This window comes from Tinamus guttatus, unplaced genomic scaffold (genome assembly GCF_059628265.1).
Source record: "Tinamus guttatus ecotype Peru unplaced genomic scaffold, ASM5962826v1 Tinamus_guttatus_pri_ptg000085l, whole genome shotgun sequence".
Lineage (NCBI taxonomy): Eukaryota > Metazoa > Chordata > Aves > Tinamiformes > Tinamidae > Tinamus > Tinamus guttatus.
This window is the reverse complement of record NW_028288619.1, coordinates 196,594-213,103: the sequence shown is the minus strand read 5'-3', so window position 1 is coordinate 213,103 and position 16,510 is coordinate 196,594. Positions and strand designations below refer to the sequence as shown.

Below are 16,510 nucleotides of genomic sequence, written 5' to 3'. Positions count from 1 at the left end.
ATTCAAAGGATGAGTGAGGCAGCAAATAAAAATACAAACCAACAAACAAAAAACCCACCAGAGCACTTTTAAGCAATGGCACTCCCCTACTGGTTCAGCTCAAAATTCAAAGCTTACCAGAGGGTGATCCAGTTGCCGTACCTTCCAGTTTAGGCAGTGCTTCAAGCAGCCCCTTGTGTGCATCACTGCTTAGTCATCTCACTTGTATGAACTCAGGATATCTTTTGCAGTCATTCAGCATCAGAAGGACTGTAAAGAAGCTACACTACATGAAGCATTTCCTCCTCTCTTCATGCTGCCATAAGATGAACCTTAGTATATGCAACTCCTTTAGAAACCTAGGCTGTCCCAGCTCTCAATAACAACCCCTAAGAGGAAAGAAATCAGGATGAGCACTGTAAGCTCCTTCACAGCTACAGCTAGTCCAGTGCCACTCTGGTTTCGGGAGAGCAGTAGTTTCAATGAGACCTTATGAGGCAGTACAGGCCACACCAGAGAACTCTCCTCTCATCCCCTCTGCTTCACTTGCTTGTGGCTTTGTGCGTAGTTTCACTTTGCACGATCCTCTCCTGCACTGCTCAAAGATCAGCAAAACCAGGCTGCAGGTCCAAATAAAGTGTTAGGACCTTTGCAGCCCCCTCCGTGTACGACTGTACTCAACATCTGAGTGATCAGGAAACCAGCAACAAGACATTTACTTTCATCAAGGTGTTTATTGCATCTCAGAGGGCACACATGCACTGGGGTTTCTGGGTTTTTTTGTTGTTGTTTTTTTGAACTGAAATACAAAGAAGAGCCATTTTGAAATTAGCTTTGTATAGAACTTTCCCATGACGGTGTACATGTTATCCCCACCGCAACTTCAGATACAACCACTTGTAATGGTACCATACACTGATTAAATAGTTAATTTGAAAGACTTGAGGTGAACATCTTTCCAACCCAATATGCTTTTACAGAGAACTGCCAAGCCACTTGTAACACTGATCAACAGTGACCTCATTTAAGAGTCAAGATCTTAAGCCAAGCCGTCAGCAGAAACAGTATGAGAACAAACTAAAAATTAAAGAAACACATTTATGTACAGTAAAGGGCATGGTTCTCTGGATCAGAATTTAATCTAATCACCAATAGTACAAAAGCTACTCACAGCGCATTTGAGGAAATGGATAAAACACTAGCCTAAGGCATACACAGGTAAGCACTAAATTAAGAGATGTACATAAGAACTAAACAGAGATGAGTAACACCACTTGTAATGTTCTGACTACAGATATACCAAAGAGTGCTCCCATATTTGAAATCCCCTAATGCCAGCACGACTATGGTTGCTTTTTTCAACTACATGGAGAGAAACTGACCCTTTACTTATTTTCAGTGCATTTAGCAAGAATTGATAAATATGCCAATTTTAAAAGGAAAAAAACCCTTAAATAATTAATATATATTTTAAAATAAAACCAGAAATAAATATGGTAATCTTTCAGATATGATTTTTCATTCTTGGTAAAACATTGAAAAGCATGTTATGGAGGTTTACCTTTATATTACTTTAAATTATTTTAACATATACAGTGCCACAAAAATAAAACATTTTTTCACGACAATTGGGATTCCTGTGATTGGAAAAACAGTGTATTCCACACAACTTCATAAGTGTTTTCCTTACTATCTGGTATTATCACACTATATTTTGTAACAGATAAAGGAGAAATTGAGTCTCAGGGAAATTTCAGGTGTCCTTGAAAAGTTATATACATTGAAACCTTCAAAAAACACAGACATTGCTCCAAATGGCTCACCAAACAACAGCTGCATAATCTTCCCCCATGGGACAGGTTCAGAAAAGCACTAGAAGGCATCAGAAACATACATCCATTGTTTAAATTGTAAAACACAAATAACCCAAGTACACAAATTTAGAGAGAGTAGGGATAACAGCTAAGGTAGTAGTACACATTCCTAATGTTCACTTTCACAGCTGTGCTACACGTTTCAGGAGTAAGAGAAAGTCTGAGTAAGCGCTGGGTTTGGTACTGGTAGCTCACTTGGAAACTCTGAGCATCAATTTGTAGACTCCAAACTCACGTTTTTACTGTCCAGTCAGAAAAACTGCAGCTGTGGAAACAGAGAAGCATTAGACGGAAACCGGAATATCGGATCAGGTAAAACATCTCCTAGAAAAGCTAAGGAAAAGAGCCCTTCCTTTAGCCGTCGAAGCCGTTATGGATCGCTCCCGAAGGAGCGGCCTTCCCACCGGCAGCTCTGGCTCTGCCGAGGGGGAAGCAGTGAGGGCAGCAAGGGGCTGCTCTGCATCTCCGCAAAGGCCCAGGAACGGCTGCCCCGCACGGACATCGGGAAGCGGGAAAACGGAACCGGGCCGTGTCTGCCAAGACTGTAGAGTGTAGAGCTCAGAACAGTCTTCATTTTAAGCTACAGCTACAGAGAAGCTCTTAAGGATACATGATTATTGTCCTCTCCTTACCTGGAAAGCTGTTCCAGTCTTAGTTTTAAATGCCTATCTTTTTCTGCCTTTTTTTTAATTGGCTGAAGAGTTCAATCTGACATTTCCACCTAGCCCTGCTCCAGCTCTTCTCCAAACCCTCTGGTAATGCATCAGAAATGCAGTGTCTTGGAAACTGTAAGGTCAGGAAGGACACGAGACCAAAAGCAGCAAGGTATGCAGGCAACCTTTGCCTGATGCTCAGGATATTTGAGCTTTTCTCTTTTAACTTCTCAATGCTCCACACACCTACTATACAAAATCTGGTTCCACATGAAGACTGGATTACTGCTTATGATCTGTCACAATTTAAAGACACTCTCGTGAATAACCTACAGCTGCTTGGAACAAGGTGGAACTTGGCTTTTCAGTATTTTTTTTCCTCAGTATTTGTAATCTATTATGATCCTACTTACTTCCGTATTACTTTCAAGGAAAGAAAAACATGAACCCCTGGATGGAGCGGAAACAAGACAAACCTGAATTTACAGATCCAAGATAACTTACCTGGTCAGTCACTTTAGTCCCAAAAGCTGCCCAAGTCAAGCTTTCAGGTTAAAATAAAACAGCAAACAGGCCTTCTATTATAGGTACAGTTTTCTGTTAAACGTACATTAGTAATATATGTTTCTACCCAACTCTGAAGCTACAATTCTGCCAGACATATTTCATTTTTTTTAAAAAATATATTTAACATTTACTCTATGGGACTAATGAACACCTGTGTGCCAGATACGTACTCCAGTGCAACATGCTTAGTCAGGCAGTCACAGAGTACCTGAGCGTTTACAAGAAATCCTTGATGTTAAGATCCGCTAATGGGTCCTTTGTTGGAGGTTTCTTGGGACTCTGAGTAGCAGGAGTTGGGCTTGGAGAAAGCTAACAGACGCCAGCCAGGAAGGCGGAAAAAAGAAAGCAGACAAGGATATACAAGCGTTAGGCAAGCGCAGCGGGAACACACGCAAGTGCACTGCAAGCACACAAAGTTTAAGGTGGCTGTTTAGTTCAACGTGGTGCCATTTTGCTCAAACATTTGCCTAAATTCTGTCCCAAACACTGAATTCACAATGGCTGATACGACGGACAAGGGTTCAGACACCAAGTATTCTACTTAGTGTGGCTTTAAATCATTCTTTCCTTGTAAGACCGAAATGTGTTAGAAACATTAACCCAGAAAGTAGTTAAGCAATGGTTAGATGCTAAAAAATGAAGGCTATAAACAAGAAAAGTGGCTGCTGAAGGGTACATCTGAGAATCCCTGCCTCTGGCAATTAAATACAAGTTCTTCTATGTTGGCAGTAAGAAAAAAGAAAAAAAGACTGTACTGCAGACTCTCTGCACCTTGTTTAGGTATTAAAAAAATCCAATAATCAGTAGAAAGTGACCATTTTTTCAAGTTCCATGCAACTGCACCTTCCTGCCCTTATCCCTGCCATACTCAAGGCACTAGCTATCTCGGACACTTTTAGGTGTCTCTCATAATACTGTTCTTATATTACTCTCTGAAATTAAAAGCCCATTTGAGGTGTGAGGAAAAGTAAAATCAAGTATCTATACACAAAATGCACAGTTCTAACATCAATAATCCAATTTTTCTCTTTAAAAATTTCAAGTCCTTGACATTTTTCCAAAGCAAATCCAAAGATACATGAATGGGAATGTGTTTCCTTACTTAAGGAGTAGCATTTGCTACCAAGCTTGGTCATGTAACTTGATGCTTGCAAAAACGGGAAGCGGGTTGTTTTTGAGTGATACAAAGCAGGTTTAAGAGCCATGGCACCAGCTTGTGTGCCCTATTACTTCAAAGGGAAGAAGGACTTCTAAATTCTGAACAGAAGCAGGATGTTACAGGCAAGCATCCCCTGCCTCTTCCTTACAGAAGCATTTTCTATAGCTTTCCAATTGAAAGCTATTATAAACTTACAGCTAGTTGCCTGGTTATTCACTTCTTGTATGATGACCAGCGTGATCAAAGTCACCACAATCTGCTCTTGAAAAAGAAAGAACCTAAATTGCCCTAAAAAAAGCAAAACCCATTTAGTGGAATTGTCCCCAGTCAGGTGCTATGCAACTCTTGCCAAGTTGAGGCCGGAATGCTCAGATACTACCTGAAGCCTGTTGTGACTGTGCTCTTCAGGCTGACCTTTTCAGACTAATTTCTCCTGCATCACTACATGCAAACCTGCAGAATAATATCCAGAGGTAACTTCTGTGTACACTGGTCAGGCATAAAATAGGACAGGCTTACTCAGAATCGCTGCTAAGCAAAGGCTCCTCATGTAATGAACAGGTTGCTCACTGTGTATAGCAACTACTACAGGACTCTTATGCACAGAAACTTCTGTTACTCTACATCTGCCAAACAACTTAGAGAACCAGCCCTGCCATTTTAATTACCATGCTAGTTCTTTAAAAATAGCCTTGCTTTAGTGAACCTGCTGTTGTAAGTAGCCAAAATTGTGTCTCCTTTGAGTCTAAACATGTGATTGTCACAAAGACTAGGTGAATGTACTTTAAATACATGAAAGACTAGGTGAATGTACTTTAAATACATGAAAAATGGGGCTGTGTCATCTATCTACTGCTTGCAGAAGAAAACAGTGATTGAAGATTAAGACTAATGTGTATTTGCCTTCCTCCACATTAGGTTGGTTAGAAGAAATAAATTCCACTTGGTAGTATTTAAAATGGCACACTGCAGTGAAGTGTGTGTATCCTGAACACTTCACCATCACATAGCTTCATACTTGAATGCAATTACTTTGAAATAAAGCCAACAAACTACCAGCCTAAAGTGGTGAAACCTGCATTTACTGAGACAGCTCATTCAAGAACTTAAGATCTTAGCTCATTCATCAGCTGAAGGTGGGTTTTCCAGAGAAACATTTCAGTGCCTCTGAGGGGAGATGCACAGTGTAAATTCTGACAGGCTCTGGACAGAGCAAGAATGCCAATCAACTCCACTTTGAGCTTTCTGCAAATCCCACTGCAAAACATATCTTGGGAGTAGGTAATTTGAGAGACTTCAAATCTGCGCTTTCACTGTTCTCCTATAAGACAATTGAGAAGAATTGAGGGTGGTTGATGTGACCTGTTGGAGGTCACCAGAGCAGAGAGTCACTGAAACACAGTAAAATTCTCACCCAGTTTGTCACCAAAATCAAAAGCACTTCAACACACTGGCTCTTCACTTGACTGAGATCTTCCTTGGCTATAGTCGGTACCATAAGAAATCTCATTTGAAGATCTACAGCTAGACTCAAACTGAGATCTGGAATACAAAAGCCACTTTTTAGGGTAACGGGGAGCAGTACAACATGCCTCTAACTGCAGCACTTACCTGTACACCAGGGCCCGGGGCAGCCCCGAACGGTGGCCTCATCATGGGCTGCCCGTACATCACTGGCTGCTGGGGCATCATGGGCACCCCTGCCCCTGCTGGCGCCTGCAAGTTAAAGGCAGCATGAGCAGCGCTCGGGGAGAAGGGGGCAGAGCAGCCAGGAAAGACAACTCACCATCCCAAACGCTGCTCCTGGCTGTGCAACAGGCGGAGTACCCCCCGCAGCAGGAACAGCACTTGCTGGAGGCACGGTTCCTGTCTGAATGAAACACAAGAATTGCTGTAACATCAACTATTGGGAAACCACAGTGTGTCTCTAAGAGTCTCTAAGCTGTTCTGGAAAGTAGCACTGTTCTGTAACAGGTAACACCTAACCTGAAAAGCACAAGGCTGCTACAGAATGAGCTGAGTGACTGCTGAATGACCGTTTGGACCAATGTTTAGTTTATTTTGTCATAAGAAAACTCAGGTAACAGACTCTCTTGTCGTCATGAATGGAGTCCATTTGCAGAATACAACTCAAATGAGACCAAAATACTGTTTTTCTTCTTCTATTGAGGAGTATAACAGAGCCTACTAACATCATAACTGATAGTTAACACACTATGGCACTTATAGCATTGCATTTTACTTATAGCATTGCATTTTAGCTACAGAATTATGCTTAGCTTGAGTACAGCATAGAAGTCAAGGAAAATAATTGCTACAGTAATTAGTTTCCAAGGGAAATTAATTAGTATTTTTATGCAGTCACATTCATTTAACTATGCCTCATTCACACACAAGCCACAGTTACAACCATTATGTGCATGAGTCAAAGAGAGTTAAGTTCATTTTAACTTCTTGCACAATGGATTTTCATTCAATTAATGCGTAAGGGAAGAAAAAAGAATTTCCGCTACAATGCAGAAAGACAGAACTGTTTGTTTAGGCATCTGAATGGACAGACAGCACACAGGTAAAAACAGCTTTGAAGGAGGCCACCACACTTATGTAGCAGGACTTGGAGGAACACGCCTTCTGGGTCCCTTTTCTGTCATTTCCCCACACAGAGTCTTCCTGTGGCCTGTATTTAAACGCTATCAGCTCGAGAGAGGCAGAAAGCACTCAAGAAAATGATCTTACTAGTATTTGGGAATCCTCAAGAACCTCATTATTGTTAATATGTGTCCTAAAGAAGTATCCTGGCACAAATCCTGAAGCTATTGCAGAAGTGGTAAAGTCTTGCCCGACTCAGACTCCTTACTGTTTACCTGGAGTCAGTTATAACCCATCCATGCTTGGAGCACAGTTACAGTATTTTTCAGCTCAAAGGAAAGTGTCCCTCTGGAGAAGTGCAGTAATGACTCTCTACAGAGTCCACTTCTGTGAACGTGGCATTGGGCATTGTAATTTGGTCCTTGCTTCCAGGCTAAAATAGGCCCTTTTTTTTCAGATTCGTGGCACTAGGTAGGACAGCCTCTTCCAGGTTTGCTGCACCATGTGCATCCTACAGATTCTGACCAATTATTATGAATCTCTTTACCAGTCAAAACTTAAGAGCAGCATTTTTATTTGTCCCCATATTAAAACTAACATGTGGACACTCAGATATGGAAAGCAAAATATGGAAAGACCTGAATTACTGTCATCAAATGAACACCCTAAACTGCTCTGACTGCAGCCAAAGGAAGAAGTCTTAGTTTCAAATTCAGTTAGGCAGACGCCAAAAAAATGACCCCTGAACTGGATCTGCTTTTGCTTCAGGATACTGTGGTCACTTCAGGAGACAGGATCTTCTGAAATTCTGCTCTGCTGTTAATCCAGAAGGTGCAAAGGGCCACGATGAAGGGAAGAAGTGAAGAAAGCTGAAGTAGCTCAAATTCAGACTTCAGTGGTGATGGGAAGAAATGTTTCACTGCAGCCTCCATATTTGTTTTATTTTTTCCTGTGGCTGTTCTATTCTCTGACTTCAAAAAGCCCTAAGTGCATGGCCTGAGAAGGGAAACATAGTACCCATGTTTCATGAAATGCTATCCCTCCACCCAGCTTTCCAGAGGGGCCACTTACTCAGATGGCAAAACCACTACCAGACTGAGCCAGTATTAAAGAAGTCAGAAAGTCTGCGAAGTGCAAGTCACCAGATCCTTCATACTAAAGCAGAGCAGAGGTATTTGGAAGCATTTTTTTTTTATAGCACAGAAATGGTAACATTCAATACGTTGCTGGACAGACATCTGAAAACTCCTGTACAAACTAGTTTCTAGCTAGCTGTAAGCCAGCTGTAGTAACTGCAAAGCAGGTGAGATGCTGTTAGTATCTTCGTGTTTAGTAGGTAAGTATAATGAGAGATCAAAAAATTCACTTACATAGTACAGTATTGCCCAACCTTTCTATTGAGAAAAAAAAGTTGACGTTACAACTAATACATTCAATAAAGTATCAAGTTCAGTGAATTTGTATATGACGATTAAGAAATAAACTGGACTATGTTTAAAGTTATATTAATGTTCAGTTGCGATAGTAGGAAACTGAACTAGTCTGCTCTCTTGACAGTTTCCCTCCTCTCTATCTGACACTCTTTATCCTCCAGCTTTTAATAATTTATTTTTAAAACAAAGTCTGTTCAGGGACCTTGCTACTTTTATGACGTATGAGTTTGCTTCATATTACTGTTACAGTTTATCCATGATCGGCTTTTTCTTGTGCCAAATTCATATTTTAAGCTCAATTTAACTGCCATCTTTCCCCCTTCTCAGGGCCTTCTCGTGTATTTTGTAGGACTGTTTTGCTGGGCTAAATAAACAACACTTTTCTAATCTAATGTCACATCATCTCACTAGTCTGAATAGTGTACTCTTTTGATCTACTGTGTTCAGGAAAGGTTGAATGAGGAACAAGCCCATTTTCTCTCACCCCAGTATTTCAGCTTCATGTAACTATCTTTGTTTCTGGACAGTCTATCTGGACATAGTGCCAGCCACACACTTTGCTTTCTTAATACCCGCTGACACCATTAAGCATACACACAGTCAAAGCTTGATATGTAGGCTACTGTATTTTTGTTGACCTGAATGCAGTGATCGAGTTATACCAGCTGTAGATTTGGTCTTAAAAACTTGACCTGAAATGATCACATTACTTACACAAAGCAAACCCTTGAGCAGAAATGGACCCAGCAGCAACTATGCGTCTGCTTGCATGGTCTCAGAAAGCAGTGACATTTCACTGCTGGTCTAAAGGAACTACCTACCAAGGGGCCACTGGGGACACCACCGGTGGACCACGTTGCTGGTGCTACTTTTGGCTGCCAGTTGGCTCCCCCTGTTAGTTTCTTCTCGCCAGCGTTCCACTGAAGGTCTCCCCTAGCAGATAGCATCAGAGATGGAGCAATTCTTTACATGTCTTCACTGCGAAAATGAAAGCAACTGCAGGGCACATGAACATTAGCCTGCAGGTACATTAGTTTATGGTATGCACAGTTTAAGTTATTAACAAGAATATATACTTTTAGTAGCACTCATGTTCAAGGATTGTTAGCTGTAGACACCACTACGCTCTACACTGAAGCCAGTTACATGGTTATGGCCTTTGAGGTGAGAATAAAGGAAAAGTGTGCTTAGCATTGACTGCAGGTGATATATTATTATTGCAAATACCCTTGCAAAGTAGGCAGAAGCAGTGCTACAGCCTGTCCTACTGGGAGCAGGCAGTAGAGCTGCCTGCTAGAAGTCTTTGAACGCACACTTCATTGCTGGAAACCTTGTGCAGACAGCTGAAGGAGGAAAGCATTCGGTCTGAAAAATGTTCACACACACAAGAGAAACAAATCATCCACAGAATAAAAAGGGTGTATCCAAACTAGGTGCTGTTAGAGGCTGCTCTAGCCTCAATAAGTTACACCTTTTGACCAAAGGAGACTGAAGAAAGGTAAGTTTTGAGACAAACTATAATACTCTAAGTATTAAAATAAAAACTTCTGTGCTTTGTGGGTTTCTCTGCTATTTTAGAAGTATTCCGATATTTACATGATAAGCACATAAAAAGCCATAAAAAAGATAAACCGAATTATTATGATTAGCCTAGTTAACCCAGGACAGCTATGCAATATCATCTGGAGTATTACTTCATTTTATGTTGTCTGGGAAGCAACCTTCCAGAATATGGTAATGATTTACAGAAATGTAAGACCTGAGTTAAAGCTTAGCAAGCTTTAAAGCTGTGTCAGGAAGAAGTAACCTTCATTATTCAGTGAATCTATACAGAAATAATGACTAGAATACTTTTTTTCCAGAATTTTGCTGGATTTTTTTTAACATAGTAGTAGCAGCAGTAATAATAACAACAACAACAACAATAATAATAATAACAACAATAATAATATCTACTGGCACGTGTCCAGATACTTAAAATCACTAATGGGTAAGAAAATATTAAAAAAAAAAAACCCAGCTACGCTTACTTTTTTGAAGTTGTGCCAGAAATTCCAAGATCTGGAAAAAAAAAAAAAAAAGAGTAAAAAAGAGCCACGTTTGGTAAATTAAAGTGTGTCAAAGTAATAGCTCACATTTCATTGCTTATAATAGTAAAATGAAGTTTTCACTTTCACAAATCTTTATTTAGACAATTTCAAGGTATTGGCCCTATTACTTCTTCAGGGCAAACTTTCCAGGAACCTAGTGATGGTCTCATACTTGAGAAAGCCAATCTTTTCCTCCACAAGAAAACCAAGGTGACAGTATCTTTGGATCTGCAAAATGCTACATTATTTAAGAACATCATTTATTTAAGAGCATCATTTAAGAGCACCATCTATCCCAAGTGACAATACTTGTTTTTTGTTCCTTCTTTTGCATGCTGAAATTGAAAGTCATTTTAAACATACAGATAAAACCAAAAGTTACCTTAAACTTTTGCACTATGTAATGCACCCTTAAGTAGTTTCCTAATTACTCTCCAGAAGCAGTTTTAAGCTAAGTTTTAAAAAATTCTTTACATACAAACTCCTGCAAGCCAAGAATTTCTAAGTTTCACTGTTATTTTCACCCCTAAATTTGAATATACCAACTGTCTTGCAGAAGCGGTTTCAAGTGATTAAGCATGAGAGTCCTGCTTACTTCTATACGTGGTAGTTTCTCCCTAACAGAAAAGTTTATGTCTTAAGATCAGTTATGCATTTGTTTTGGTTTATTTATGGTAACATACAGAGCATTCCACTCACACAGCCTTCCAAAGTCCAATTTCAGTATGATTATATCTTAGCCTAGGTGGTCCTATGTGAAAATCAGATTTGTATGGGGATGGGTGCTACTGATCTCCAGTTAATAAAGACTCTAGCACTCACCTTACTACAGGCAGGAGCCCATTTTTTTGTTTAGCATTTCAAGAGCGATTTTTGGCAAGGTCACTATCCAAGAGAAGATCTGTTTCTTGGCTACTTTGTACAACACATCTCATTGCTACTCTATTCTCACTGAGTGAAAAGTCAGATATAGGTCTCCAATAGCTTTGTTTCTGTTCAATATCAAGCCCTACTCTGATACCAGATGCGTTAGACATTTTTTTACCATTCCATCCTTTGATTACACAGGGGCAGATACGATAGTGAATCTGACTGGCCTATTCCTACGTTACGAGTTGTACCTACCACACAGGTTCCAATAGTTTCCTCGGAATCTGACACAAAGGACAAGTTAGGGCCCTAGAATACAGGCTATCTGAATAAGGCCTTATTCCTGAGCAAAGCCTCCCTTATCTACACGGGGAAACAGGAGGATTAACAGGAGGCTGCTTAAAACAAAAACACCTCACTTACTGCCTACTAAGTTTGCAAGAGACGAATCGAGATCGCTCCCAAGGCCTTTGCTTGCGGCGGAAGGAGCGACGGTTGGAGCGGCCGAAGGTACGACAGGCTGCCCCGAAGGAACCATAGTTGGCATGAGGAGATCACCTAGGCCATCAAATACTGCAAATGAAAAAAAAGTGGTTTAGGATAGCAGCTGGGGTAACGAAAAGCACCGCTGGCCACTTTCCTTCTATTTGCAATAGAGCACACACAACCACGACACAAGTCTTACCAAAACATGGCTTGACATTAAAGGTAATGCCAACGAGGGCATGCATGTCATTTTACTAGACAATGAATGTACATTAGTCCTGAAAGAACTATATCGATGAGAACTAATATGACAAGGCATGCCTAGAAGCAGTTTAATTGGAGAGTTGAATCTACATAGATAAAGCACTATTTCCACGTCGCTGTTTTTCTTAAAGTCATCCTTAACAGAGATGTCAGATGCACACATTTGTCAGGAGATATTCATTTAAAGGCTTTTAAAATGAACATCCTGCAGCAAACACCAGTCAGAATTACGCAGCAAAAACAGTCTTACACACTGACAACTCATGGCAATAGGATTCGAACAGGCTCAAGATGTTACTACTCGGTTGCAAGCAGCAGGAAGTTGGGAAACCTACTAACATGAGATCAGAAGGAACTAGAACCATCCACGCTGACAGATCTAGTCTCTTTAGTCCAGACATCCATCTCAGAAGTTCGTTGTTTAGATCCCTCAAAGTCAAGCTGCCTGGAACATTGCATTCCAGCATCCAGCATTCTGATCTGCATTTGAGGTACATGCTAAGGTTGGGTCAACAGGAAAGGGTGACATGTGCACTGGCAAGCAACCAAAGGACCGAACAGCAGCACTACTTCGACTTTCTGTTTCTTGGGGTTTTTTTTTCCTGTACAGTTGCAGAACTCACCAATTGTAAGTTTGTAGCAAGGACCCAGCATGGTAAGTATAGAATGGAAGAGATACAAACAAAACGATAGCAGTGATGAAAGTTTAAGCTTATAGACAGGCAAAGAACACCACCTCAGTCTCAATCCTGCGTACCTTCGGGTGCCATGCAAGCTTAAAAACAGCTTCAGCAGCAAAGCAAGAAGACTCAGCTATACACTGAATTTACAGAACAGTGTTTTCTGTGAGTAATGCAGTCAAGCACAAGCAAGGATGATGTCTGCACTAGCTCAGTTTCAGCTGATGTGGTAGCATAAAAATGGGTACAAAGAGTTCTTGCGTATACACCAGCCTAAACACAACCCTGAGTTCTTCTAGCATAAAAGACATAGGGAAATCACTTATTCCTTGTATTTATAGCCTAAATGTAATGCCATTAACTCATCTAATACTAGAAAATTCATGGAATAGAAACCTTTGACTCACCTGATGCATCAAATGAACTTCCAGTTGTTGGAGCTGTTGTTCCAAAAGCTGCATCAAAGTTAGGCTGTAGTAAATTGGTTTGAGCCGGAGTGACTGGGGATGGTGATGGAGAGGGAGCAATAAAGGAACCTCCAAAGCCTTTGAAAAAGTCACATAAGAGAGATGTAGACATTAGAGTCAGTCTTGGTGGGTTGTGTTAAAAAAAAAAATACAAGAAAAGGAAAAAAAAAAAGAAAAAAGAAGGCAAGGCAACATGATAGAGAAACTGCTCACTAGACCATTTGAAATAGCTCAATACTGCAAATTACTTTAAAAAACCAGGATGCATTTTTATTATCTAGTTATCTGCCGTTCTCTGTAGAGGTGGATCAGCAGTTGAAAGCAGAGTCCCTGCAGGGCTGCATGCTGGAGTTTCAGGCTTACATAAGCTCACACGTAGAACACGGTAAGAATTAGTCCAGAACAAAGGGAAATAGCAGACTAGCTTGAAAAATGACGACAGCTCTATGAAAGCAACTAATGAGGAGTACCGGTTAAGAAGGTCCTGTTTAACTGGTTTAATCCCTCACCATCCTGACGAACCTGGTCCTCCAGGCTAAGATGTCACCAGGCACCGCTTGCCCCACACTCCACCGCGAAGGAGGACGGACAGAACACAGGAGCACAACCAATCCCTAATGATAGCGATTCCCCAACCTGCAGGCAACTCCCTCCCACCCTGTTGTTAAAATCCCTTCCTCTCTTAACTATAAAACTCAATCTCCCTTGCAATCTAACCTTGTTACTTGTATCTATAGACTCTAGAAACTGTTTCAATTGGAAACTGTGTAAAATTAACTCCATCAAAAAGAGAGCAGACATATGACACTTTCTCAGTTCTCTTGCGCCTACAAGCCAGCCCTCTTGTTTGGGCTCTTCTTCACAGCAAAGCCTGAGACCACTACACATTTTCTCTGCGTCTCAGCCTTGTTTCTGTCCCAGATGCTCTACTGGGCACAATTGTGGTTCACATCCGAGGACACCACACCAACTGCATGCAAATGCAGCATGAAGATCGCTCCGCACAGCTTGCAGGCTCTTCTTCTTCCTCCTTCTTGTTAAGTTTATTTTGCCACAACTGATAGAAAACGAGACTTTGGCAGGCCAGTCTTCTAGCACTGCCCGAAGATTCTTTGTGGAGAATTTGCTGCCTTAGCTACCCTCACTTTTACAGCTAGTTATCACTGCCAAAGTGTAGAAGCTTGCACTCCTCTCTGTTTCAGATTCCTACTTTAGACCATTTTCTCTGATTTGTAGTGACATTTTAAGCTCTAGTCTTATGCAATATTAATACAATTCTTTTCATGTGGGGGAACATCTGAATATTGATTCAGTCATAAAGTTGAAATAAAGTACCAAACACAACACATCCATTTAGAAGAGATTATCTAATTACATTAAACCCTTATCACCACTTTATCTCTTTAGTGAGATAGCTTTTGCTGCTCATCTCTAAGCAGTCAATTAATTCCCATCCTCCTTTCACTCATCTTTCTTCAGCTTTTCTTTAACTACCAGTTCAGTGGGGCAGTCAACTTTCTAAAAATGACAAAGTAAAAAAATATTCTGAAGACTTTCCAACCACTTCCTAATTCTTATCTAGGCCGTTTCCAAGCTCACAGGTTACACCAATTACAGCACATGATGCTGCCATCTTACAAACAGCAACAACAGCACGTTTCCAGTTATGAACTCTTGCATCTGCCGGACGGCCCCACGCTCAGTGTAAGGAATTTGTGCTCAAATTGAGATCTCTGCTTGCCTCCCTCTAAGAAAGCAAAGCTCTTCAGGGAGAAGTGAAACTAAGCACTGACCTCAGACTTGTCCCAACCTCTCAGGACAGCAAGTGACACTCCGTGTTTTAATACTCCTGCTTCTGATCATCTGCTCCAAAGGGATCCTTTCTCTAAGGACTATAGGTACCCTAATATTTAATAGAAGTAGAAAGGACAGGAAAATTTACACCAGAAGGGAGTTTCAGACTTATTTGTGAATAAGACAGAAGAAGTGAATTAATTAATGCTAATTCTATTCAACCCCAAATCCTCAGCAGGAGGATTAGAGCTGCGTGCTGTCACAGGAACCTGGACATGGCCAGAAGTGTTCGGGACACTGCCCATCAGAAGATGGGCTTTAGCTGCAGAATGTCTCACCTTTATTAACAAATAAATTAGTCCAAGGCATACCTGGAAAACTAAACTTGCTAGTCTTGGACACCTCCATGGACTGAGAACCCACCACCTATCTGGGCACCACTCCGGTATTTGTCCATTCTCATGGTTAAAAGGAGGACTGGGACAAGTCTGAGCTCTCTCTGCTCACGGTGCTAGTCACTTCACCCCACAAGTAATCAAGCTGTTCAGGCATGATTTGCCCAGGGTAAAACCATGTTGACTAAACCCAATGACCTCCTTGTCCTTCATATGTTTATAACGGCTTCTATGTGACCCTCTCCACGTAGAGAGGTGAGGCTGACCCGCCTGCAGCCACCAGGAACCCTTCTACTTGCTATTCCTGAAGGCAGGTGTGATCTCTGCCTTTCTCCAGTCATCAGCAACCTTCTGATTGCCATGACCTTTTAAAGGAGATAGAGCTGCTTCAGACTGAGATCAGCCAGCTCCCTCAGCACCTCTGCATCCATCCCCAACAGTCTCATGGGCTGGTGCATGTCCAAGTAGGCTAAGTGTTCTCCATGTTTCATGTAACTCCATGTTCCTGTACCGAGGGCACCTCTTCGCTCCCACAAACGCTCCTCGCAGGCTCAGGGACCAAGTAGGCCCGAGGACAGACCTGATGAGTGAAAAATGAGGTGAAAAGGCACTGTGCACCTTGGTTTTTTCCATGACCTTTGCCACCACTTCCCCAAATCCTGAGCCCACATTCTCCTTAGTCTTCCCTTTACTCCCAGTGCCCTTCTGGAATCCTTTCTTTTGCTTTTCAACTCCCTTGCTGCCTTCAATTCCAGTTGAACTCTGGCTTTTCTGACTCCATTTACAGGATATTTACATGTAGCCCATTCTTGTTTCCACCTCCCAAGTATATCCTTCCTTTCTGTGTTTGTGTTCAGTCACAATTTCCATGTTCATTCATGTTGGTTTTATGCCACACTTGCCCAGCTTTCTGCACACTGGAATGGACTGTTCTCCATGGAAGCTGTCCTTGAAAATCAGACAGATCTCTCAGACCCCTCTGCCTTGCAAGGCAGCTTCCCATGGGGCCCTGCCAAGCAGGTCTCTCAACAAACCAAAATCTGTTCTTCTTCCATCTGTAACCAGTTTTCCCTTGTTTGTAAGCAGCAGGTCCAACAGAGCATCTGCCTTAGCTTCTCTGTTGATCCTCTGCATGAAGAAATTACTTCCAATACATTCCAGAAATTTTCTGGATTACTTGCGGCCAACTGTATTGCTCCTCTAGCCAATT

General features: G+C 41.4%; 1 protein-coding gene across 1 annotated transcript in view; it reads right to left on the bottom strand.

Moving 5' to 3' along the window:
• Positions 1-693: 693 nt before the first annotated feature.
• The window catches only part of SNAP91 (synaptosome associated protein 91), a 64,834-nt gene continuing 49,017 nt past the window's right edge, over positions 694-16,510 (bottom strand). The window contains exons 23-30 of the mRNA XM_088520307.1: positions 13,052-13,189; positions 11,638-11,787; positions 10,285-10,315; positions 9,076-9,187; positions 6,019-6,102; positions 5,844-5,948; positions 3,282-3,382; positions 694-2,118 (exon numbers count right to left, since the gene is read on the bottom strand). Coding sequence (XP_088376433.1) covers positions 3,290-3,382; positions 5,844-5,948; positions 6,019-6,102; positions 9,076-9,187; positions 10,285-10,315; positions 11,638-11,787; positions 13,052-13,189 — 713 coding nt within the window. The 3' untranslated portion in view covers positions 694-2,118; positions 3,282-3,289. The remainder of the gene's footprint in view (positions 2,119-3,281; positions 3,383-5,843; positions 5,949-6,018; positions 6,103-9,075; positions 9,188-10,284; positions 10,316-11,637; positions 11,788-13,051; positions 13,190-16,510) is intronic.